General features: G+C 34.8%; 1 protein-coding gene across 1 annotated transcript in view; it reads right to left on the reverse strand.

Annotated features, from left to right (window-relative positions):
* Positions 1-19,714, reverse strand: part of LOC136042299 (methylthioribose-1-phosphate isomerase-like) — a 42,514-nt gene extending 22,800 nt beyond the window's left edge. Inside the window, exons 1-3 of the mRNA XM_065727247.1 lie at positions 19,556-19,714; positions 7,926-8,161; positions 168-373 (exon numbers count right to left, since the gene is read on the reverse strand). Of these exons, the coding sequence (XP_065583319.1) occupies positions 168-373; positions 7,926-8,161; positions 19,556-19,705 (592 nt within the window). The 5' untranslated portion in view covers positions 19,706-19,714. The remainder of the gene's footprint in view (positions 1-167; positions 374-7,925; positions 8,162-19,555) is intronic.
* Between the last annotated feature and the right edge of the window lie 5,845 nt (positions 19,715-25,559).

Genomic DNA, 25,559 nt, shown 5'->3' on the forward strand with positions numbered 1-25,559 from the left:
AGGAGATTCACCTATATAAGGTAGTAATAAGATAAGATTTGTTTAAAAAATACCTATCACAAGCACAGCTGGAGAGAAATCGTATTTCAGAGTCTAAGCAAAAATAGACCAACATAAAAAAAAAATCAACGGACAAACATAAAATATTATAATAATAGAAAAATTACCTAATTTACCAAGCTCTCTCAAATGTCTGATAACACCAAGAGCAGTGCCATATCCAGCGGTTGCAAGTTCGCCAGTGTTGCAATGTGTTAGAATCTTAGCATTTTCTCCATTTAGCCTTGAAACAATATCCTCAGCCCCAAACTTGCCAATTCTCTTATTGTCATCTACATCAGTTTCTAGCATAGTTTCTATCTGTGATATGATCCTGCAATAAAATCAAATTATTCAGCTATGAGAATTGAGGAAGCATTTTGGATCTTAAATAGTTTTATGTTCACCTGAACTGCAAAACACTGAAGCTTTGTGATTCATTAGTTTTTCAAGGAAGTCCTTTGATGACTAATACACTACCATTGCTGTTAAAAAAAATAGCCAATGTTTATGTATTTATCTGTACATCAACTTATTAATTATTGACATTTGCCTAGCTATATGAGCAGAAGTCCACAATGCTACAACGAAATTGTCAGCAACCCTAAACTACCTCAATGTAATTTCATAGAAAGTTATGAAGAATACACACTCAGAGGGTACACACGTTGACTATTAGTAAATCATTGCAGCAATCAACTTTATCTGAGGCAAATTAGTCAAGCGAAAGAGTAGTAGACTTAGGTGTGCCTCAGGGTTTGGTTTTGGGTCTGCTTCTATTTCTAATATACTTTAATGACGTAAGCTTCTGTGTTATTAGTTTGATAAATAATGCTCGAAGTTTCCATACCAATTCTAAGATTATCTCCCTAGTTTTTCTGATGATACACATTTTACTGTGGCAGCAAAGACTTTAGCTGACTTAATAGAAATAATAAAAAAGGGCATGCAATGTACAGATAAGTGAATGAGAATAAATGTTGAAAAATCATAAAATGTCAGGGTTCCTTGTATATGATAGGTCTTCTAATTTTACCCCTGCTTTACTCATATACAAATATGTAGTTAAGTATATCAATCAGTCAAGCATATACTCCTCTAAGTGTATTTTGTATGTTTAGAGAGCTCAAATAAATTATTATTGTTATTATTAAATATCATAGTGTTTTTATTGATGAATGCCTTACTTTTAACAATCATATATCTTTTATCAGTAGTCATATTGCAAGAAATGTTGGAATGACGAGAATGTTAAAGGGTAAACTCTAGAATTATGTAATAAAATTAATTTATTTCTCTTTAGTCCATCCGTATTTAGTATATTGTGTGAATATATGGATTCAGGATCCTTCGTCTGAGAGGACGCAGGTTCGAATCCCAGTGTACCCAATTGTTCAGTTTGGGACAGGGGTCAGTGGCATGACTCTGTAAGCTTAGCCAGAGCCGACCCAGCTCTAAATGGGTACCTGGTGAAATCTGGGGAAGGTAAACAGGAAGGGTGTGCGAAAGCACAGGATGGTTGGCCCCCCACCCCCAATTGCACTTCCTGGCTGAAGGGCCAAGAAACGGAGATCAGCACCGCCGGTAGGGACTGTAAAGTCTAATGGCGTATCCTTTACCTTTTTTATATAGTCTAGTACGTTTTCAGTTCACTTTGAAACAATTACGTGTGATGCAAAACTTGGCGCTGCCAGTGTTGACTGGAGATAGCAAAGGCACATCATTTAGATCTCAATATGTATAGTTAAATATTATCCCTCTGTCAGGACTAGGAAAATTTAATAATATAAAGAAAAAACAACTAAAAATGGGCTTTTTAAGGCCAAACGAAAATACTGAAAAACGTAGCGAATATTTCGGGAAGACAACCGTCTGTCTTCTTCATCGCGAACCAAAAAAAAGAAAATTCACGGAAAATGCCCAAAAATGTGAAAAGACAAATAAAACCAAAACAACGCGGACAGTCAACGTGAAAAAAAAAACCCAGTAAAATCCGAAAAAAAAAACAAAATTCGCAAAAAGATTAGTAAATCATTTTTACCATATATTTACTAAATATGAACTCTTAATCTTGCGCTCACTACACAAAAATCTAGTTTGCACTTTATACTTTAATCTTCAATTAATTCAGTGATTACAGAAATTGCGCAATCTGATACTTAATTTTTTTATGCAGTCAGATTTTTGAATTTTTTTGGCGTTTTAAATTGAGAAAATTGGATACGATAGCCAAGTGTGGTGTGTGGAGAAAATCGGATATTATTTGCGGAAGGTGTTCTGTGTGTCAGAGTACGATAGATAACAATCAGCAGGTCTCCACGGTCCACCGGGCCACCTACCAATAAGGTGATTACCACTGCCATCCGTAGGCCTGTCCACATAAAGATAAAGATATGTATCTTTTAGTCTCTATCTGATACTAATCAAATTCTTATTTTACTGATTTTTAATATTTGTTGCTGTCGTCATGGATCCGGCTAACGTTGAAATCGGAGGTTTGTTCCTCGCCAAATTTGCGAGTCATCCCCTTTGGCCAGTTCGAATTCTAGAAGGAATGAAGACAAATACCGAAGACAGCAAATTTGGAATGAGAAGAAAGCATCAACAAAGATAACTAAGGGTGTTAATCATGCGTTTGAAGAACTAAAAAATCCTCCGGATGTTTCCTGACAGTTTCTAAAAAAGGGCTAGATTCAGTAACAGATAGCCAATTTCCAGATCCCAATGCTGATCTCCCTAGACTAGAAGTTGCTACAGAGAGTGAACTTGCGGCTACAAAGCAAAATCTAGCAAAAGAAACTGAGAGTAAAATTAACGAAAAGCTAAAAAAAATACACTTTGCAGACTGCAGCTAATTTCCATGCTAAATTTCGAGTTGAAACAATGGTTTCTGAAATCTATGTTGCAGCACCCAAATTTAGCTAAAGAAATTGAGAGTAAAATTACCGAAAAGCTGAAAAAAACTAATTTTCATGTCGAGTTTCCACTTGAAACAATGGTTTCTGAAATCTATGATGCGGTACCCAAAATTCACTAAAGAAAATTAGGTAAAATTAACAAAAACGTAAAAAAATACACTGCAGACTGCAGCTAATTTTCATGCTAAGTTTCTAGTTGAAACAATGATTTCTGAAATCTATGATGAGTACATGTTGGGTTTTATCCTAAATTTGTACTGCCTGAAAAATATCCAAAAACATTCCTGCATATGATGCAAAACCGCGTGAATCAGTTTGAGCTCAAGCTAGACGACATAGAGCGGGAAGGGAGAGGTGATTCCCTGTTCCTTAATGATGTGAAGCAGATTCCTTTGCAGAGTGTGGGGGGCACGATGAAGCGCGTATTGTTTGTCAAGATGGTTTTAACTAATATTAAGGATTCAGACATAGTTAGTATTCAGCGATTTACATTTGGATCAAATAATGCTCAGAGACCAAATAAAGTTGCCCCTGTTGTCGTCCAGTTTCGATAAAAAAAAAAACAGCTCCCCTTGCGTTTAGAGCGAAGAAGCAGCTTAATAGCTCAGGCTTATTTGTAGCTGAGAACCTTACGAAACGTAAGCACGATCTTCGTGCTTACGTTATATTGGTGTTACCATGACATCTAACCCATTAGTAGAATTAATTTTCAAGTCCCATTCATAAAACTCATTGAGTATTAAATTAAAGTGTCTTAGAAGGCTTTTGATTCTCATCGTTTATATATGTTTCAACTATTTAATTGATAAATGGTGTAAATTTTGAAAGGACTACCTTTTCCAACTATTAGTCAAAGATTTACTTCAAAAAGATAGATGCTTCATTTATTTCATTGAATAAAATTCGAATTTACCTTAATAGATGAAAATGGTAATTTCTGACTGTCCCACAAACTTAAAGGAACAATTTATTGTTAATACTTCTGCATTATTTTTATAACAGTGGTTTAGCTAATTCAATCATATTAATTTGAATCAGCTTACTAACGTTGTCGCCCGGCTTTCGAGTTATTTTGGTACAAAGCAGATGAATTCTCTAACTGAGAAAAGAAAGGAGCCATTACCTTAAATTACCGAGTTGTTGAAATTTGACTCCAGAGGAATGTTTGAAATGCTGGCAAAACCTTTTTTCTCTTTTCAAGTCGATCATCTTTCAGGATGAGGAGTGAGAGGCTAAATTATGGGAGCGAAGACGGCGAGTTCTGAGATGCTGTATCAGATGTACCATAAAGGATAGGTTGGGCCCCCGCCTATTCCGACGCCCCCTATAAGCCGACATGTCTGTTACTATTGAATATTTTTTGGCAATCTTCACTAATGTAGATTGGCGAGAACTTAATACGAAACATTTGCTTTTTTCCCTTTGTCAATGGTGGAATTTGACGAAATCTGATGCCGTGCAATGGATTAAGAGGAAATTTTTTTTTGTTGGAATGTGTGACGAAGAGATTATAAAAGATATTTCTACAAGTTGTTTTGTTTTGCGTTCAATACAAAAAATATGTCTATCCAATTTTGGTGTTGGCCACGTTTTCGCCCATAGAATTATGGAATGTTAATTTATCCTTCATACGTTTCACTTCATGCGTTCACCCTTTGTATCGAAAAAAATTATTCGCGGGAAATAAAAACAAGTTACAACATCCAAACAGCAAATGAAACTTCTTGGGTGCGTAAGAGGAGCGAGCACAGCTGTGATGCCTTAACAGGTTTGATGCTACAGGGAGTCGTTAGTAGTAACAATATTTTTTAGATTAACTTCTATATAATCTAAATGAAAAAAAAAGAAATTTCTTTCATTTAGTCTCCTCTTTCATTAACTCTCCTCTTTGTCTACCTATTGTATTTTTAAAAAGCCTTTACTTTTACCCAAAAATGTGAAAAAGCTTAGAAATCACTGGTGAACGAGTTTCATCGTTTTCCCTCTTTTTGCCAGGCGTCTCACCTCTTTCATTAGAGTTGTCCTTTTTGTTTTCATTCTCTTCTTTTATACTGTTCTTAGTGCGCCTTTGTTATGCAAAGAGGATAACAATAAATAATTATTATTGATATTAAACAGGATTAAGGGTACCACCTCCTAAACTTTCAAAAAGGTTAGCCCAGTATGATCCTATATACCCTCTTCTTATTTTGCTTTACAGGATGCTTAAAACAGGTAATTTGCCAGTTGTGTTAGTCTTAACTTCTCATACATTTTTTAAGGACTCCAGAATTGACTCAATTTCTTGTAATTCGTATTATACAGAGCCTTCGATTTGACTGCAACAAAGACGAAATATTTACAAATACTTGAATAGTAATTTGCCAACATCTCATTCCTCTTTGGCGCTGCTAAACTTAGGAAGACTATATTTTGTATTTTATATTTTGGGAACTAATGTAGAAAACCCCGGTTCATTGGCATTTTTTTTTAATGTTAATCGTCTTTTTGTGATGGTTTAGTTGAAATACTTACTAAAAAGTTATCAAATACAGACACAAAAATGACAGATCAAAATGAAAATCCAGTTTATCTTGGTCTCCCTTATGTGAAAGAGGTTCCAGACGACATTCCCAAAGATCAAATGAAAAATAACATTTGTACCTATTATAGACCTGGCAATGCCATCAGTTCATATGAGGCTCTTGAAATTTATAAATACAAAAATGTAGGTCTATCTCTGAACAGTGATACCAGTGACTTAAAAATAAGCGACTCCTATTTCGGTCTTTGTCAAAAGAGATGCCAAATACTTCAGTCATCCATGAAACAAATCTTAAATCACCTTCGCATTCGCAAAATGAAACATGTCATCAACTCCTCAGATCTCAAATGGCTTTTGCACAGGGTGTGATTGTCAAAATCAAATGATATTGTTCTCCGAGTATTCAATTTGCTGGTCGTTAGATTTGGCAAAGATTGGATTTTTCGCTCCTTTGGTTGTTAGGTATTTGGTCCTAATTTTTCACATTTTGGTTTTTATTGAATTTTGTTTATGTTTTAATTGTTTTTTTTTATCTTGTTGGTTTGCATTTTTTCAAGTTGACTCTCTGCGATGCTTTGGTTTCTTTGTCTTTTCATATTTTTATGTCTTTAAGAGTCCCATTTTTTATCGTTTTTCTTTATATTATTGCAGGCCATTGTGCTTTAAAGAAGTTATTTTTAAATTTTTATCATGCATTAATCATGTAAATGTAATATTCCAAACTAGTTCCTAAGCGTTTCCTAAATTTATTTATTTATGGTGATTAAATACACAATTATCCTGCATGATATGCTAATAATGTAAGGACACCTCAAGTTGTCAGAACTTGATTTTTATTTTCAATACGTTATATTGGGCCAAATTTTTGGAATAATTTGTTCAAATCTTAGAAAAAGTCAGCGAATGTCTGTGACATCAGCAGAGATCATAAAGCAATATGTCTCCATTTGTAGGATTTTAGAGGAATAAATTAAGTTTCATTCGCTCTCAAGTCCCCCCCCCCAAAAAAAAGAGAAAAATATATGGTTAAATTTTTTGAATGGGAAACAGGTTTTTTGTGTGTGCTGGTAATGGGAATGGGTTTTTGTTATTAAGGGTTGTTGCGACTAAGAGGCGCGCATGAGCAAGAGCAGTTTTTTTTCTCTTTCTATCTTTTCGTCCCCTTTTTTTATTTTATTCCTATATTTAAAGCGTTACTCCAAGCAAGGAAAAGCTTAAGGAGGGTTAAGTGTTTTGTTGTATTGCTTTTTTGTGTTTTCTTTATTTTTTGTTGTTGTTTGTTCTTATAAATAAACCAGAATATAAATAAAATATATATGGACACAACCCTCCTTCATTTCCCTCTGCCTCATTCTATAAAACTTTCCCCTGGAAATCAAAACATACTAAAACCTTTTCTTATGACATCTTCTTGACCTATCTCCTGCTTTTGTTTGTTTTGTCATAATTCCTATCCTCATTCATTAGTATAACTTGGCCTTTTTTACATTACATCCTTACGAAATTTGACCAAAACATATTTTGTTTGACAACTTAATGTATCTATCCAAGCTATGCAAAAGTACTACTTTACGAAAATAGCGACGAAGATCACACTTTGTGTTTGTAAGTACTGCTTTTTTAAAATGGAGTTAAAATCTTAGGTAGAAAGATATGCCATAAATGCGTTCAGCAAGAATTTCAGGGTATACTACTATTACAAGCAACACACTGCAGTACCAAGCCGCCTGAGGCCAACAGAGCTATGCAAGCTCCCCTCTATCCTAGTCTATTCAAAGCCTCCCTCTTCACACAACCCCAGGAAGTTCCAATTTCCCTTGACTCTTTCCTTGAAACATCCTCCCGCCCCAACCAAGGACGACCTACTTTTCATTTAGCCAAAACAGTTGGTCAAAAATTTGACCAAACAGTTGGTCGAAAAGGATAATCTTTGGCAATATATAATATTTCATTGACGAAACATACCCTAACCATCTCAACCTTTCTCTCATTATTGCCCTAGAAAGCATGATTGAGCCAAACTTTTTGTAAAGCCTAATATTTGAGTTGGGTACCAAGCAATCTGCAGGTGATCTCTCTGTAAAAATATCTAGCAAAACTTCCCCCACTTTTTGAACTACCCAGGCTTCACTACCATACTTATCTACTGTCATCACTGTAGCTTCCAATATCATAATCTTGGTTAGTAGACTTATCTTCCTATTCTTCAAAAATTCCTTAAACTTTGAAAAATACACTGGACCTTGGCTATACTCCTTTTAAGATCTTCACTAATGATACTACTTAGGTAAACGAAGCTATAGGTCGTTTGAAACAATATGCCCTAATGTGCAGACATGGCATATGACTTACTCCTCCCCCTTACCTTCCTGTTTTTTTTTTTTTTTTTTGTATTTTTAGGATACGGTCTGAGATTCCATCACTTCCTAAAGCTTTCAACTTACTTTTCTTTCATAGATGTCAAATTGCAAGACGTGTCCTCAAGAAGTTTGGCTGAGTACTCCTTAAGAAATTTAGCTGCTCCATGTATATTCACAGCAGTGGGTCTAGCTGTGGTTATATATTCCATTTTTTCAGCAAAAAAGGTGTGCAGTTCTTCTTTTGATGATAATTTGGCTGTACTCAGTTCAATAGCAACACCTAGACAACCAACAATAGCAATAGCTGGAGCACCCCTCACCTTGAAGAGTAAATAAGCGTTAATGTACAAGTCACTGCTATCTAACCATCGATTCCAACTGAAAAAAATCTTAAACAGATATGTTTCTAATTTGCATCTATTCACTATTTGAAAAACAGTGGCTGGTATTTTCTTGAAAGGTCATTCAAATCATACAAACTAGCCTACTTTTACCTTCCAACATTTGGAACTGAGTAAACTTTATTCTTTGTTTGTTATACTGCATGTTTTGTTGTTCTCTCAATTTTTATAACCAGAACAGGCTTTAGTCTGCCAGGTTCGCTAACTTGGAAAGAGATTAAAAAAAAAATTATCAACGATATAAGATTGTTGACCCATCTAATTAGCTCAGTCATTCAGCAAATTGGCCTTTTTAATATTCTCTTCATAATATACATTATTATAGGCTACTGTAGGCAACTTTGAATCCAAGTTTAGTGTTCTCTCTTGTTCTGTCAGATAATTTTTCTATATACTATGTTCTAATGTAGGCCTACTATATTTTCAATACATAAAATTGAAATAATGTAGAAATAGTGGAAACAACCCAAGACTATCCCCCTCTTTTCAAATCTTAACCTTCTAATTCATTTTTGAATAAGAAGTTATTCTCTTTTTCTGGTTAATAAAAAAAAAACTTTCATGTAGCCCAGAAACAGGCACCAAACTCTATTTAAAGAAAAAATCGAAATATTATACAATTTTTCAATTATATGTCTTCTGTATGATTTTCTGTTTTTATTAAGCTTGAATCTACCCAAAATTGAGTTCCTCCATACTTGCATGTAAGTATAAGACGTTTCCCTTACCGGGTTTCTGTTCTTGATATTTACCAAGTGAAATATAGCGATCGCAAATTCTGTTGGTCTGTCTGTCTGTCTTTCCTGATTTTGCTAGTTTAGGCACTTCTAGATAAGCTAGGACGATGGAATTTGGCGGACGTATCAGGGACCAGACCAGATTAAATTAACAATAGTCTTTTCCCCAATTCGACCATCTGAGGAAAGTGGGGAGCGGTTAATTCGGTAAAAACAGAAAAAAAGAGGTACTTTTAACTTGCAAAGCAAAGATCAGATCTTAATGAAATTTGATATTTAGAAGGATATCATGTCTCAGAGCTCTTATTTTAAATCCCGACCGGATCCAATGACATTGGGAGAATTGGAGGGAGAAACCTAAAATCTTGGGAAACGCTTAGAGTGGAGGGATCAGGATGAAACTTGGTGGGAAAAAGAAACAAAAATCCTAGATACGTGATTTTCAGAACGGATCAGCTCTCACTGGGGGAGTTGGGGGAGGGTTAATTTTGACAAATTAGAAAAAATGAGGTATTTTTAACTTACGAAGGAGTGGTCAGATCTTACTGAAATTTCATATTTAGAAGGACCTCGTAATTCATATCACTTATCTTAAATGTCGATCGGATCCAGTGTCATCGGGGGGAGGGGAGTTGGGGGGCCGTAAAATCTTGGAAAACGCTTAAAGTGGAGAGATCAGGATAAAACTTGGTGGGAAGAATTAGCACCAGTCCAAGACACGTGACTGACACAACCGGACCAGATCCGCTCTCTTTGGGGGAGTTGGGGGGAGGGGGTAATTTAGAAAAATTAGAAAAATGAGACATTTGTAACTTATGAACGGGTGAGCAGATCTTGATGGAATTTGATATTCAGAAGGATCCTGTGCTTCAGAGCTCTTATTTTAAATCCCGACGAGATCCAGAGACATCGGGGGGAGTTAGAGGAGGAAACCGGAAATCTTGGAAAACGTGAAAAATTGAGGTTTCTTTATCTTACGAATGGGTGATCGGATCTTAATGAAACTTGATATATAGAAAGATCTTATGTCTCAGACGCTCCATTTTCAATTCGAATCGGATCCGGGGACATAGGGCGTTGGAGGGGGGAAACGGAAATCTTGGAAACCGAAAATCTTGGAAAATGCTTAGAGTGGAGAGATCAGGATGAAACTTGATGGGAAGAATAAGCACAAGTTCTAAATACGTGATTGACAATGTTGGAACGGATCCGCTCTCTTTGGGGGAGTTGGGGGGATTTCTAGCGCTTTGGCGATTTCGATGCTTATTGACGTGCTAGGACCATGAAAATTGGTTGGCGTGTCAGGAACCTGCACAAATCAACTTGATAACAGTTTTTTCCCCGATTCGACCATCTGGGGGAGATGGAGGGAGGGGAAAAATGGAAAAAATGAGGTATTTTTAACTTACGAATGGGTGATCGGATCTTAGTTGAAATTTGATATTTAGTAGGACCTCGTGTCTCAGAGCTCTTATTTTAAATCGCGACCATATTGGGTGATATTGGAGGAGTTGGAGGGGGAAACGAGAAATCTCGGAAAACGCTCAGAGTGGAGAGATCGGGATGAAACTTGGTGGGAAGAATAACCACAAGTCCTAGATACGTGATTGACATAACCGGACTGAATACGCTCTCTTTGAAGGAGTTGGGGGGGGGGGGTGTTAATTCGAAAAAAATAAAAAATTGAGGTATTTTCAACTTAAAAACGGGTGACCAAATTTTTGAAATTTGATATTTAGAAGAAACTCATGTCTCAGAGCTCTTATTTTAAACCCCGACCAGATCTGGTGACACTGGTTGGAGTTGGAGGGGGAAACCGGAAATCTTGGAAAATGCTTAGAGTAGAGAGTTTGGAATGAAACGTGATGGGTAGAATAAGCAAATGTCGCAGATACGTGACTGACGTAACCAGACTGGATCCGCTCTCCTTGGGAAGTTAGGGAGGCTCAGTGCTTTGGCGAGTTTGGTGCTTCTGGACATGCTAGGACAATGAAAATTGGTAGGTGTTTCAGGGACCTGAACAAATTGACTTGATAAAGTCGTTTTTCCGATTCGACCATCTGGGGGGGGGGGCTCAAGGGAGAGGAAAAATTAGAAAAATGAGGTATTTTTTACTTACGAGTGGGTGATCAGATCTTACTGAATTTTGATATTTAGAAAGCCCTCGTATCTCAGAGCTTTCATTTTAAATCCTGACTGGCATTAATCCTCTGATTTTCCTTTTAAATAAATCTATTGATTCTTTGAATTTTGCTAAAGCTCATGCTATATGAGCTCTTGGCTCTTCCGGCCTCCTTATTATATTCATTCATATAATTATTCATATAATTATATAATTATTCATATAATTATATAATTATTCATATAATTATATGAATAAGTTTATCATGGTTGCAGCAATAGCTGCAATCTAGCAAAACATATATTGACAATCATAAGTTAAATAAAATTTCCAAAATAAAATCTAAATAAAGAGGCTACACCCGTATTGGGTTTGGAGTGAAAAAAAAATCTTTATAGTAACAAATGGTAAGTATATAACAATCCTTGTTAATAACATAAGTATAAGAGCCTAACTATTGATAAGATTCAAGTAAAGAATCAGCTTTATATGGTGATCCTAAATGTGTATTTCTTTATTAGTAATTAGTGGGGTTATTAACACACAAGAAAGTTTGAAAGGGGCAATTTTTGTAAAAATATGCCGTCAACTTTTGTTTGCATTGCAGGAGTACCCATGAGCTAATAAACGAACCCATAATAACAGAAATGTTTTCCTTGAACAGAATGCTGGAAATTTCTAAATTTTCCCCATGAACGGATACTTTTTTGTATTTTATTACCAATTAATTTTTTCCCGGAGTGATTGTATTTATCCAGTTGTCACTCTGAAAAAGATTTTATTCTTTACAGTTATGAAGTATAAAGCTGTCATCAGTATCCCTTCAATGGCTCCTATGAGGGCCCTATCCCTTTGTTGCCTGGTAATGGCACTCTTTTTAAACCCACACAGAACAGAGATTCCCTCAGTGCTGCCATCTACATAAGCAAAGTCAATAATTTCATTATTGATAACTACAGTTATAGATGGTGGAATGTCTTCTTTTCCAAAAACACATTTTTTTAGCCACTAGGCAGTTTTTCCATTGATTTTATGAAATTTATGTCTGGTGTAGGAATCAAACATAAGACCCAAGATTTCCCATGGTAAAAGAACGAGGCTTTAGTCAACTGAGCCAACTGGGCAATGGCATTATTATGTTCTTAGAAATACATTCTAGGCAATCAATTCAATGTTTCTGGGCGCCAGCCAATGGCTGTTAGGTATCACTATATCATTAATATGCAATTGCTATGCCTTGAGATAAACGTTTTGTCTGTCTGTGTGTCTATGTGTCTTTTTGTCCATCTCTGTGTGTGTCCATGTGCCTTTTTTCTGCCTGTCGGTGTGTCTTTTCATATGCATGTCTGTGTCTAGGTGTCTTTTTGTCTGTCTATTTGTCTTTTTTTTTGTGTCTGTCCGTTTGTCTTTTTGCTCCAACAGTCTTTTTGTCTATGTGTCATTATTCAGTCTGTGTGTCTATATACCTTTTTCTGTGTGTCTGTCCTTCTGTCTATGTGTCTTTTTTCTCTTTGATGCGATGTTTGTGTGTCCATCTGTGAGTTTTTTGGCCTTTTTTTCATCTGTCTATGTGTCTTTTTGTCCATCTGTGTATGTATCTATGTGTCTTTTTTTGCCTGTCTGTGTTCTCATGAGTCTTTTTATATGCCTGTCTGCATGTCTATGTGACCTTTTGTGCATCTGTCTGTTTGTCTTTTTGCTCCCTCTGTCTGTGTGTCAATATGTCTTTTTGTGGCTCTGTCCGTCTGCCTATGTCTTCATGTGTCTTTTTTCTTTTTGTGTGTCTGTCTTTGTTTCTTTGTGTCTTCTTGTCCTTCTGTCTGTATGAATCTTTTTGTATGTCTTTCTGTCTGTCCTTGTGTCTTTCTGTGTGGCCATGTGTCTTTTTCTGTCTGCCTGGGTGTCCGTCAGTATATCTTTTTTGTCCATGTTTGAGAGTGTCTATGCATCTTTTTGTCCATCCTTATGTGGGTCAAAGTGTTTTTTTGTGTGTATCTATGTGTCTTTTTGTCCATTTATTGGTGTTTCTGTGTGTGTCTTTTTGTATATCTGTCTGTGTGTCTATGTGTCTCTTTCTATACGTCTGTTTGTTTGTGTGTCTGTGTGTCCGTGTGTCTTTTTTCTCTCTAAATGTGTAACTGTGTGTGTCTTTGTGTATTTTTTGTCTGTATGTCCATGTGTCTATGTGGCTTTTTTTCTGTCTGTCTGAGTCTTTTTAAATGCCTGTCTATGTTTCTATGTGTCTGTCTGTATATCTATGTGTCTTTTTGTGCATCTGTTAGTGTGTCATTTTGCTCTTTCTATCTCTTTGTCTGTGTCTTTTTTTTCTGTGTGTCTATGTGTCTTTTTGTTCATTTAGTGGTGTTTCTGTGTGTGTCTTTTTGTATATCTGTCTGTGTGTCTTTTTCTGAATGTCTGTCTGTCCGTGTGTTTTTTTCTCTCCAAATGTGTGACTGTGTGTGTCTTTGTGTATTTTTTGTCTGTCTGTCCATGTGCCTATGTGGCTTTTTTCTGTCTGTCTGTGTCTTTTTAAATGCCTGTCTATTTTTCTATGTGTCTTTCTGTATGTCTATGTGTCTTTTTGTGCATATGTTAGTGTGTCGTTTGGCTCTTTCTATCTGTTTGTCTGTGTCATTTTTCTTTCTGTGTGTCTATGTGTCTGTCTTTGTGTCATTGCGTTTTTTTCTGTCTGTCTTTCTGTATGTCTATCTGTGCATATATGTGTCTTTTTGTATGTCTGTCTGTTTGACCATGTAAAAAAAAAAAAAAAAAAAAAAAAAATAAAAATAAAAAAAAAGACCATAAACATTTATTTCAAGCCATAGCAATTGCATATTAACAATATAGTGATGCTTAACATCAGTTGACTAGCACCTGGAAAAATTGAACTGATTTCATAGAATGTATTTCTAAGAAAATAATTATATCATTGCTAAGTTGGCTCAGTTGACTAGTGCATTGTTCTTTTACCATTGGAAATTTTGTATCTCACATTTGACTCCTACACCAGACATTAATTTCATAAAATCAATGGAAAAACTACTCAGTGGCCAAAATAATGTGTTGTTGGGAAAGAAAACATATCGCCATATACTACTGTAAACAATAATGCCTTGGTTATGTAAATAGCAGCACTGGAAATCCCACTTCTATGTGGTCTTTAAAAAAGTGCTGATACCAGGGATCAAAGGGGTATGGCCCCCATAAAAGCCACTGATGGGATACTACTGGTGTCAAATGTATTGGTTTTGTGTATTCAAAATTAAATTAAGAATATTGAATAAAAAAAATCCTCCCAGCAGAAAACATATCCTTCTCTCCCTATCCAAAAAATATATGCATACTTCCCAAGAGCAAATACTATAGGTAAACAATGGGCAAATTTTATAACTTAAAAACCTTTCCCCAGGGCTGTAGGGGTTATTTTATCTCCAAAGGCATAGCTATTTGGGTCTTTCAACTATGCTGAACAAAAAAGCTATCTCAAAATTTTATCTCATACTGCTGGTGTAGCAATTGTCATGAGTATTCTATTCTTATTTTTGGTGAATATTAGACCAAGTCACTTTTTACTTCCAGTTAAAACCTATTAGATAAGATTCTCTTGTGATGAATTTTTTTTTTGATCCTGTTCATTCTATTTAGTTGAATAGGACAATAAAAAGAAACAGGGTCAACTTGACAGCTGGATAGTAAGTTTAAATTTTGTTTTTCTTTTACTATTCTGTTTTTTTAATGTCTGAATAAATAAGGGATTTAAGTTTGACGGGGAGAATTGTCCTGTTATGAACGAGGTACATTTTACATGGCTGTTATAAAATCAAAATGTGGTATGAATGAGAAAGGGTGCGTTTTAAGTATCTCTGCTCCTTCTGTGAACTATTCTAAGGAATAGGAAACTGCATAAGACAAGTCTACATCTGTTATAATCTTTCTGGAATTTTGACAGCAATAAATCTTTCTCTAATTTTGGTTTGAGTTTGATTTTCTTTTAAGGTTGAATACATAATAATTAAATATATTATTGACTATTTGCAAAAAATCTTTATTCACAGTAAACTTACTGTTTATTTTGCATGCAATTCAATTACTCTTTTTATTTCAGAGTTTTTCCTAACATATTTAAAAATGCACTTATTCCTATAAAAAATCCTGAAATATATTCCCTGTGTCCCAGCCACCAATGCTTTTTTTGGCATCTGCCCATCCCCCTAGAAAATTGTCAGCTGGTGCCCTTGAATAGATATCTGATTTGATTAGAATAGTTCAGCTAAACAATAATAGCTACATAATAATGAAGAAATTATAGAAAATTGCAGGGTTTTTTTTAACTTGCATCAGGAACCAATCATTTGTTCTAGTTTTATATTTGTGGCCTACCCTACAGCTGTATCAGGGAATTAGGCAAGGAATTATAATTTTAATGAAAGTAACTATTAAGTAACATTTAAAAAGAGTAGGGATTAGGAGTGAATGACATATATCTATTTTGTATATTTATGTTCTAAATCATATAGTAAGCAAAATTATAGAAGCCTATTTGATTACTATTACTAACAGCTCACTGCAGCATCAAGCTGCCTGAGGCCAACACAGCTATGCATGCTCCTCCTCCACTCTAATCTACTCAAAGCTTCCCTCTTTACACCCTCCAAGGAAGTTCCCATTTTCTTTAAATCATTCTTTATTAAAGCCTCTTGTCCCAACTGTGGATGACCTGCTTTCCATTTAGCCTAAGATGGTTGGCCAAAAAAGCACAACCTATGACAATATTTTATCCAAGCAACATGCCCACCTTCAACATGAAACACCTTCAGGATCTTACAGATGGAAAGCCATCCTCCCTAGGCCCTATCATATCTAATGATGGAAATATTATCACTGACAAGAGTGCTCAACTGTCTGCCTGGAAGGATCATTTCTCTTTACTTCTAACCCAGGACTGTGCTAGCCAACCAAACCCCAACCTTCTTGAAGTTGCATCCAACAACCCTGAGGCCCTGTGTGCAAGTGTGCACCACCCTTTCACTTCTACAGAAATCTTGAAATCTCTGAACTGGATGAAAAACAACCAAGCCCCAGGAATCTGTGGTATCCCTGCAGAACTGCTGAAATATGGTGGGGCAGCAACCCTTCTCTTGCTCCAAGCACTGTTTTTCATAGTATTTTGTACAGAATGGATTCCAAAAGACTGGCAATGAACAGGCATCATTCTGCCTCTCTGGAAACAGAAAGGCAGTTGCAGAATCTGCTCCAACTATTGTGGTATCACACTCCTCTCTGTGCCTGGGAAGCTGTTTGTTATGACCCTCCTTGACTGCTGTACCACTTTCCTCAGAAGCCAACAAACTGGCTTCATGCCAGGAAGGTCCACCATATCAGCAGCAGCTGATAGAAAAGACTCAAGAATTTCAACTAAAAACATATGTTGCCTTTGTGGATTTCAAGGCTGCTTTTGATTCTGTCTACTGGCAATCACTGGCTCATACTGAAAACAACAAGACTACCAGCAAAGTACTGCAACCTTTTCAAGCAGCTCCATGAAGGTCATCTTTTAAAATCAATACTGAAGTCTGTCAGGGTTGTACTGCTGCCCCAGAACTATTTAATTGTGTCATTGACTACATTATGACTTGGACCACAAACTGCCCCCAGTTTGGGTTGCATTGTGGTGATAGAGTACTTTCAGACAATGACTATGCTGATGACCTTGCTCTTGTCTCCAATTCACCATTGAAGCTCACAGAAGCCCTACAAATCCTTGCTGAGAAAGCCTTAAAGATAGGGCTGTCAATTAATTGGCAGAAGACAAAAGTGATGTTTGTTGAACCCCATAACTTGTTGTGTCCCCTGCCAGTCCTAATGGTTGGTGACCAACCAGCTGAGATTGTTGAGGAATTTAAATACCTGGCTCTATCCTCTCAAATGACAGATCAATCCTTAAAGATCTAATGCACCAAATTGCCAAAGCCTCAGCAGGAGCAGGGAGACTAAGTGCTCTTTGGAGGAAACCTTCCATCAGCCATAGGACCAAGATGCACCCATACAATGCTTCAGTGGGATCTGTGATTCTTTACAGAGCTGAAACTTGGCCGGCCACTTGGTCTGTGCTTAGCACTGTAAATATAGCCCAAACAAAACATCTTCACTACATTGACAGACTATGCTGGCACAATTTTGTTAGCAACGAGAACCTCCTGGTGTTAACTGCTCAAATGCCCCTCTCAATCCAACTTGCCCAACAAACACTATGCTGGTATGGACATCTCCTTCACATGCACCCCAACACTCCCACACAAACAATTTATGACTTTGATCCCATGCTGCATGGCAGGAAACACCCAAGAGGTTGTCCCCCAGCCAGATGGAAGAGCACAATAAGTGCCTTCTTAGTCATGGCAAATATTCAGGAGGATGTCCACATCCTTGCAAGAGACCATTTTAAATGGAGGCACTATGTAGCATCACTCTCAACACTGAAAACATTTCAGCAGGAGCATTAAGTCAAGTAAGTCAAGTCAACATACCCAAGCCATTTAACCTTTTGCTCATTATAGCCCTAGAAAGCAGGATTGAACCATACTTTTTGTACATCCTACTGTTTGAGATACTGTTAGTCAGCCAGGTACCCAGAATGATCTGTAGGCAATTTCCCTAGAAAACATCTAGCAAATCTTTATCCACTTTTTGAATTGTCCATGCTTCAGAATCACATTTAAGCCTATGTGATTCTCTTTAATACAAAATAATTTACTATTTACAATTGCATTCTAGCTCTCCCTTATAACAGGTTCAGACATTACTCTAGACTATATATAATTTTGTTCATTCAGTTGTTGTTTTTCTTTCTTTTTCAAAAAAGCAATTCAGTTTTGGGAATGAGATGAGTAGCCTTGGCTATTTAAGCCTAGCATAGTTTAACATGACACATTCCAGTGTAACAAAGACAAATTAAAATCTCCCTTTGGCTAGTCTAGTTTGGATAGCAGTAGATATGAAATGAACAATTAAACTTCCTATTGAAAATAAGGTAAAATTCTAGTTAATTCTAGTTAATGTAGGCAATTTCCTTAGAAAACATCTAGCAAATCTTTATCCACTTTTTGAATTGCCCATGCTTCAGAATCACATTTTAGCCTATGTGATTCTCTTTAATACAAAATAATTTACTGTTTACAATTGCATTCTAGCTCTCCCTAATAACAGGTTCAGACATTACTCTAGACTATATATAATTTTGTTCATTCTGTTGTTGTTTTTCTTTCTTTTTTAATAAAGCAATTCAGTTTTGGGAATGAGATGAGTAGCCTTGGCTATTTAAGCCTAGCATAGTTTAACATGACACATTCCAGTGTAACAAAGACAAATTAAAATCTCCCTTTGGCTAGTCTAGTTTGGATAGCAGTAGATATGAATTGAACAATTAAACTTCCTATTGAAAATAAGGTAAAATTCTAATTAATTGACTTCTTGCTATCTTGGAAGGGGTTTAGGTTAGGAAAATGAAACTTTCAGGGATGGGTCTACAGGATAAAGTATGTCCTGGGAAGGTATTTTGAAGTACCTACCTCTACTTCTTCTCCCTCTAGAGGGTCCTGACCTTTGATGACCTTTAAAAATATGTGTGTTATAAAAGTGAAACCTCAAATAGATCTTCTGCAAAATAGATCTTCTGCTTAATTAAAGTACAACAAAATTGCTTTCAGCTTCATAACTTTGCTCAATCCCATTTTATAAGTTTTTAAAGATATGCAAATACATTTCCTAAATTTGGAAGAAAAAAAAATGATATGGCTCAAAATCCAACTCAAAAAGCAGGAATTGCATTTTCAGAACTAAAAGCAGAGAAAAAGCAACTAGTAACTGAAAATTAAAGTAAAATGTTGTTTTGTCAAAATTTCAATAGGTATAGACCTGTCATGTAGACAAATTTCAGGGCCCTCTAGAGGGAGAGGGAGTGGAGGTAGGTATATTAAAATACCTTCCTAGGACATACTTTAGCCTGTAGACCCATCCCTGAAAGTTCCATTTTCCTAACCTAAACCCTTTCTTAGACAGCAAGAAGTCAATTAACTAGAACTTTACCAAAAATAAATATGAGGTTTTGCATAATAGAAAACTCAGGACAAGTCTTGAGTAAAAAATAAAATTAGTCACTCAACAATTGTACAATTTAGGTAACCTTTTTCTATCAACAATAACATGAGACAAGGTGTTACTTCAAGTATCCTTTTAAGGGCTCAAATTGAATTTAAAGTAAAGTCCTAAACAAGCTAGGCTAGCCTACTTTTTGCTCTCTTGGACAGGAGTAAGGTTAGGAAAATTATACTTTCAGTAGTGCTATTGTAGCTAATGTTTTTAATGTAATATATTTACCGGTCCTATTTTTAGCTATAGATTTGTTATAGCCTACTGAAAGTTGGGTCCTGTCATTTGGTGTAAAAAACATCATACCTGCATAGTTTTTACAGCTTTCCAGGCATCTTTTGCATTTTTTATATCCAAGTATTTTGTTTTATGGGGAAGTTCAAGCTGATCTAAGATTTTGAGGAATTTCTTTTCCTGGTTATAGGAAATAGATTGTAAATTTGTCACGTTTTCCATTTTTGAAAAGTTCACATTATCAAACGTAATGAAAAATAGATGGCGAAATAAAATTAACCCTTACCTCAAATCCTTGATTTGCCCGCTGTTCTCAAGAAGAATTGCAAGTCTACAGTGTCAGCAACTTCACCTATAACTTTCAAGAAGTCACTGGATAGCGAGTGGTCATGCAGGAGCTGGAAATACTTCTGGAAAGATCCAGATCTGTAACAGATTTCAGTCATAATCACTCATAGAGCAACACAGATCCATTGGATCTTATCGCTCTGAACTGCGAATTAAGGTGTCATTCTTAAGCTGAGCTAGAAATACTTGCAAATTCCAACGATATCGGTTCTAATTAAGCTGAGTAGTAATGAAGATTTTGTCCTGTTTTGGAGAATACATTATTTTATTACAAGTAGCCTAGTGTTATTTCGAAAATGTTGAGCCCAACAAATTACGATTCATCATAAAATTGGACTCGAATATCAAATGTACACAAAAATTTTGTAGAAATATCTATAGTAAAGAATTTATTATACTTGATTTACTTTTTTCTTGCACCAAAGTATCTCATTCGATAATAGCAATAAAGTTCTAAAGAATTATACTCTAGTTTATTTACATGCGTTCCAAAATTAATCTAAAGTCAATCATGATTGTTCCGAAAAGCATCCAATTAATAGTGGTTTCATATTACTGTTGCATAGAATAAGCTCCTCTTTTTCTTACTAAAAATATTTTTTGTCATTATACTATAGAAAAATTTTTAAGTAGTGCAACAGACTTCACTATTACCCCCGAAATCTAAAACTTTTGAAATAGGAAAAGAGCCTTTAATCACACTCTTTACCATGTGCAATCATAAAATAGTCTAATATCTTCATTTTTTCCACAGACATAGCTCTTACACCCGAAAACTAAAACTTTTGAAATAGGAAAAGAGCCTTTAATCAATTTCTTTACCATGTGCAATCATAAAATAGTCTAGTATATTCATCTTTTTCCACGGACTTAGCTATTACCCCCGAAAACTAAAACTTTTGACATAGGAAAAGAGCGTTTAATCACATTCTTTACCATGTGCTTTCATAAAATAGTCTAATATCTTCATTTTTTCCCCGGACGTAGCTAATATCCCCGAAAACTAAAACTTTTTAAATAGGAAAAGAGCCTTTAATCACATTCTTTACCATGTGCAATAATAAAATAGTCTAATATCTTCATTTTTTCTACAGACATAGCTCTTACACCCGAAAACTAAAACTTTTGAAATAGAAAAAGAGCCTTTAATCAAATTCTTTACCATGTGCAATCATAAAATAGTCTAATATCTAAATTTTTTCCACCGACGTGGCTATTATCCCCAAAAACTAAAACTTTTGACATAAGAAAAGAGCCTTTAATCACATTCTTTACCATGCGCAATAATAAAATAGTCTTATATCTTCATTTCTTCCACAGACGTAGCTATTATCCCCAAAAACCAAAACTTTTGAAATAGGAAAAGAGCCTTTAATCACATTCTTTACCATGTGCAATCATAAAATAGTCTAATATCATCATCATTTTCCACGGACTTAGCTATTACCCCCGAAAACTAAAACTTTTGACATAGGAAAAGAGCCTTTAATCACATTCTTTACCATGTGTAATCATAAAATAGTCTAATATCTTCATTTTTTCTACGGACGTAGCTATTACCCCCGAAAACTAAAACTTTTTAAATAGGAAAAGAGCCTTTAATCACATTCTTTACCATGTGCAATCATAAAATAGTCTAATATCTTCATTTTTTCTACAGACATAGCTATTACCCTCGAAAACTAAAACTTTTGAAATAGAAAAAGAGCCTTTAATCACATTCTTTACTATGTGCAATCACAAAATAGTCTAATATCTTCATTTTTTCCACAGACATAGATATTACGCCTGAAAACTAAAACTTTTGAAATAGGAAATGAGCCTTTAATCACATTCTTCACCATGTGCAATCATAAAATAGTCTAATATCTTCATTTCTTCCACAGACGTAGCTCTTACCACCGAAAACTAAAACTTTTTAAATAGGAAAATAGCCTTTAATCACATTCTTTACCATGTGCAATCATAAAATAGTCGAATATCTTCTTTTTTTCCACAGATATAGCTATTACCCTCGAAAACTAAAACTTTTGAAATAGGAAAAGAGCCTTTAATCAAATTCTTTACCATGTGTAATGATAAAATAGTTTAATATCTTCGTTTTTTCCACGGACGAAGCTATTACCCCCGAAAACTAAAACTTTTTAAATAGGAAAAGAGTCTTTAATCACATTCTTTACCATGTGCAATCATGAAATAGTCTAATATCTTCATTTTTTCCACGGAAAAAGCTATTACCCTCGAAAACTAAAACTTTTGAAATAGGAAAAGAGCCTTTAATCACATTCTTTACCCTGCGCAATCATAAAATAGTCTAATATCTTGATTTCTTCCACAGACGTAGCTATTATCCCCAAAAACTAAAACTTTTGAAATAGGAAAAGAGCCTTTAATCAGATTCTTTACCATGTGCAATCATAAAATAGTGTAATATCTTCATTTTTTCCACAGACATAGCTCTTACCCCCGAAAACTAAAACTTTTGAAATAGGAAAAGAGCCTTTAATCACATTATTTACCATGTGCAATCATAAAATAGTCTAATATCGTCATCTTTTCCACAGAAATAGCTATTACCCTCGAAAACTAAAACTTTTGACATAGGAAAAGAGCCTTTAATCACATTCTTTACCATGTGCAATCATAAAATAGTCTAATATCGTCATCTTTTCCTCAGAAATAGCTATTACCCTCGAAAACTAAAACTTTAGACATAAGAAAAGAGCCTTTAATCACATTCTTCACCATGTGCAATCATAAAATAGTCTAATATCTTCATTTTTTCCGCAGACATAGCTCTTACCCCCGAAAACTAAAACTTTATAAATAGGAAAAGAGCCTTTAATCACATTCTTTACCATGTGCAATCATAAAATAGTCTAATATCGTTATCTTTTTCCACGGACTTGGCTATCACCCCCGAAAACTAAAACTTTTGACTTAGGAAAAGAGCCTTTAATCACATTCTTTACCATGTGCAATCATAAAATAGTCTAATATCTTCATTTTTTCCACGGACGTAGCTATTACCCCCGAAAACTAAAACTTTTTAAATAGGAAAAGAGCCTTTGATCACATTCTTTACCATGTGCAATCATAAAATTGTCTAATATCTTCATTCTTTCCACAAACATAGCTCTTACCCCCGAAAACTGAAACTTTTGAAATAGGAAAAGAGCCTTTAATCAAATTCTTTACCATGTGCAATCATAAAATAGTCTAATATCTTCATTTTTTCCACAGACATAGTTCTTACCCCCGAAAACTAAAACTTTTGAAATAGAAAAAGAGCCTTTAATCACATTCTTTACCATGTGCAATCATAAAATAGTCTAATATCGTCATCTTTTTGCACGAACTTAGCTATTACATTCAAAAACTAAAACTTTTGAAATAGGAAAAGAGGCTTTAATCACATTCCTTACCAAGTGCAAAAATAAAATAGTCTAATATCTTCATTTCTTCCACAGACGTAGCTATTATCCCCAAAAACTAAAACTTTTGAAATAGGAAAAGAGTGTTTAATCATATTCTTTACCGTGTGCAATCATAAAATAATCTAATATCTTCATCTTTTTCCACGGACTTAGCTACTACTTCCAAAAACGAAAACTTTTGAAATAGGAAAAGAGCCTTTAATCAGATTCTTTACCATGTGCAATCATAAAATAGTCTAATATCGTCATCTTTTCCATGGACAAAGCTATTACCCTCGAAAACTAAAACTTTTGAAATAGGAAAAGAGCCTTTAATCAAATTCGTTACCATGTGCAATCATAAAATGGTCTAATATCTTCATTTTTTCCACAGACATAGCTATTACCCTCGAAAACTAAAACTTTTGAAATAGGAAAAGAGCCTTTAATCACATTCTTAACCCTGTGCAATCATAAAATAGTCTAATATCTTCATTTTTACCACGGACGAAGCTATTACCCTCGAAAACCCAAACTTTTGAAATAGGAAAACAGCCTTTAATCACATTCTTTATCATGTGCAATCATAAAATAGTCTAATATCTTCATTTTTTCCACGGACATAACTCTTACCCCCTAAAACTAAAACTTTTGAAATAGAAAAAGAGCCCTTAATCACATTCTTTACCATGTGCAATCATAAAATAGTCTATATACCGTCATCTTTTTCCACGAGCTTAGCTATTACCTTCAAAATCTATAACTTTTGAAATAGGAAAAGAGCCTTTAATCACATTCTTTACCATGTGCAATCATAAAATAGTCTAATATCTTCATCTTTACCACGGAAGAAACTATTACCCTCGAAAACTAAAACTTTTTAAATAGGAAAAGAGCTTTTAATCACATTCTTTACCAAGTGCAAAAATAAAATAGTCTAATATCTTCATTTCTTCCACAGACGTAGCTATTATCCCCAAAAACTAAAACTTTTGAAATAGGAAAAGAGCGTTTAATCAGATTCTTTACCATGTGCAATCATAAAATAGTCTAATATCTTCATCTTTTTCCACGGACTTAGCTATTACCCCCGAAAACGAAAACTTTTGAAATAGGAAAAGAGCCTTTAATCACATTCTTTACCATGTGCAATCATAAAATAGTCTAATATCGTCATCTTTTCCACGGACGAAGCTATTACCCTCGTAAACTAAAACTTTTGAAATAGGAAAAGAGCCTTTAATCAAATTCTTTACCATGTGCAATCATAAAATGGTCTAATATCTTCATTTTTTCCACAGACATAGCTATTACCCTCGAAAACTAAAACTTTTGAAATAGGAAAAGAGCCTTTAATCACATTCTTTACCCTGTGCAATCATAAAATAGTCTAAAATCTTCATTTCTTCCACGGACAAAGCTATGACCCTCGAAAACTAAAACTTTTGAAAAAGGAAAAGAACCTTTAATCACAGTCTTTACCATGTGCGATCATAAAATAGTCTAATATCTTCATTTTTTCCACAGACGTAGCTATTATCCTCGAAAACTAAAACTTTTGAAATAGGAAAAGAGCCTTTAATCACATTCTTTACCATGTGCAATCATAAAATAGTCTAATATCTTCATTTTTTCCGCAGAGATAGCTCTTACCCCGGAAAACTAAAACTTTTGCAATAGGAAAAGAGCCTTTAATCACATTCTTTACCATGTGCAATCATAAAATAGTTTAATATCTTCATTTTTTCCACAGACATAGCTATTACCCTCAAAAACTAAAACTTTTGAAATAGGAAAAGAGCCTTTAATCACATTCTTTACCATGTGCAATCATAAAATAGTCTAATATTTTCATTTTTTCCACAGATATAGCTATTACCCTCGAAAATTAAAATTTTAGATAGGAAAAGAGCCTTTAATCACATTCTTTACCATGTGCAATCATAAAATAGTTTAATATCTTCATTTTTTCCACAGACAAAGCAATTACCCTCGAAAACTAAAACTTTTGACATAGGAAAAGAGCCTTTAATCACATTCATTACCATGTGCAATCATAAAATAGTCTAATATCTTCATTTTTTCCACAGACATAGCTATTACCCTCGAAAACTAAAACTTTTGAAATAGGAAAAGAGCCTTTAATCACATTCTTTACCATGTGCAATCATAAAATAGTCTAATATCTTCATTTTTTCCACGGACGATGCTATTATCCTCAAAAACTAAAACTTTTAAAATAGGAAAAGAGCCTTTAATCACATTCTTTACCATGTGCAATCATAAAATAGTCTAATATCGTCTTCTTTTCC

The sequence above is a fragment of the Artemia franciscana genome, unplaced genomic scaffold (genome assembly GCF_032884065.1).
Source record: "Artemia franciscana unplaced genomic scaffold, ASM3288406v1 Scaffold_1046, whole genome shotgun sequence".
Taxonomy (NCBI): Eukaryota; Metazoa; Arthropoda; class Branchiopoda; order Anostraca; family Artemiidae; genus Artemia; species Artemia franciscana.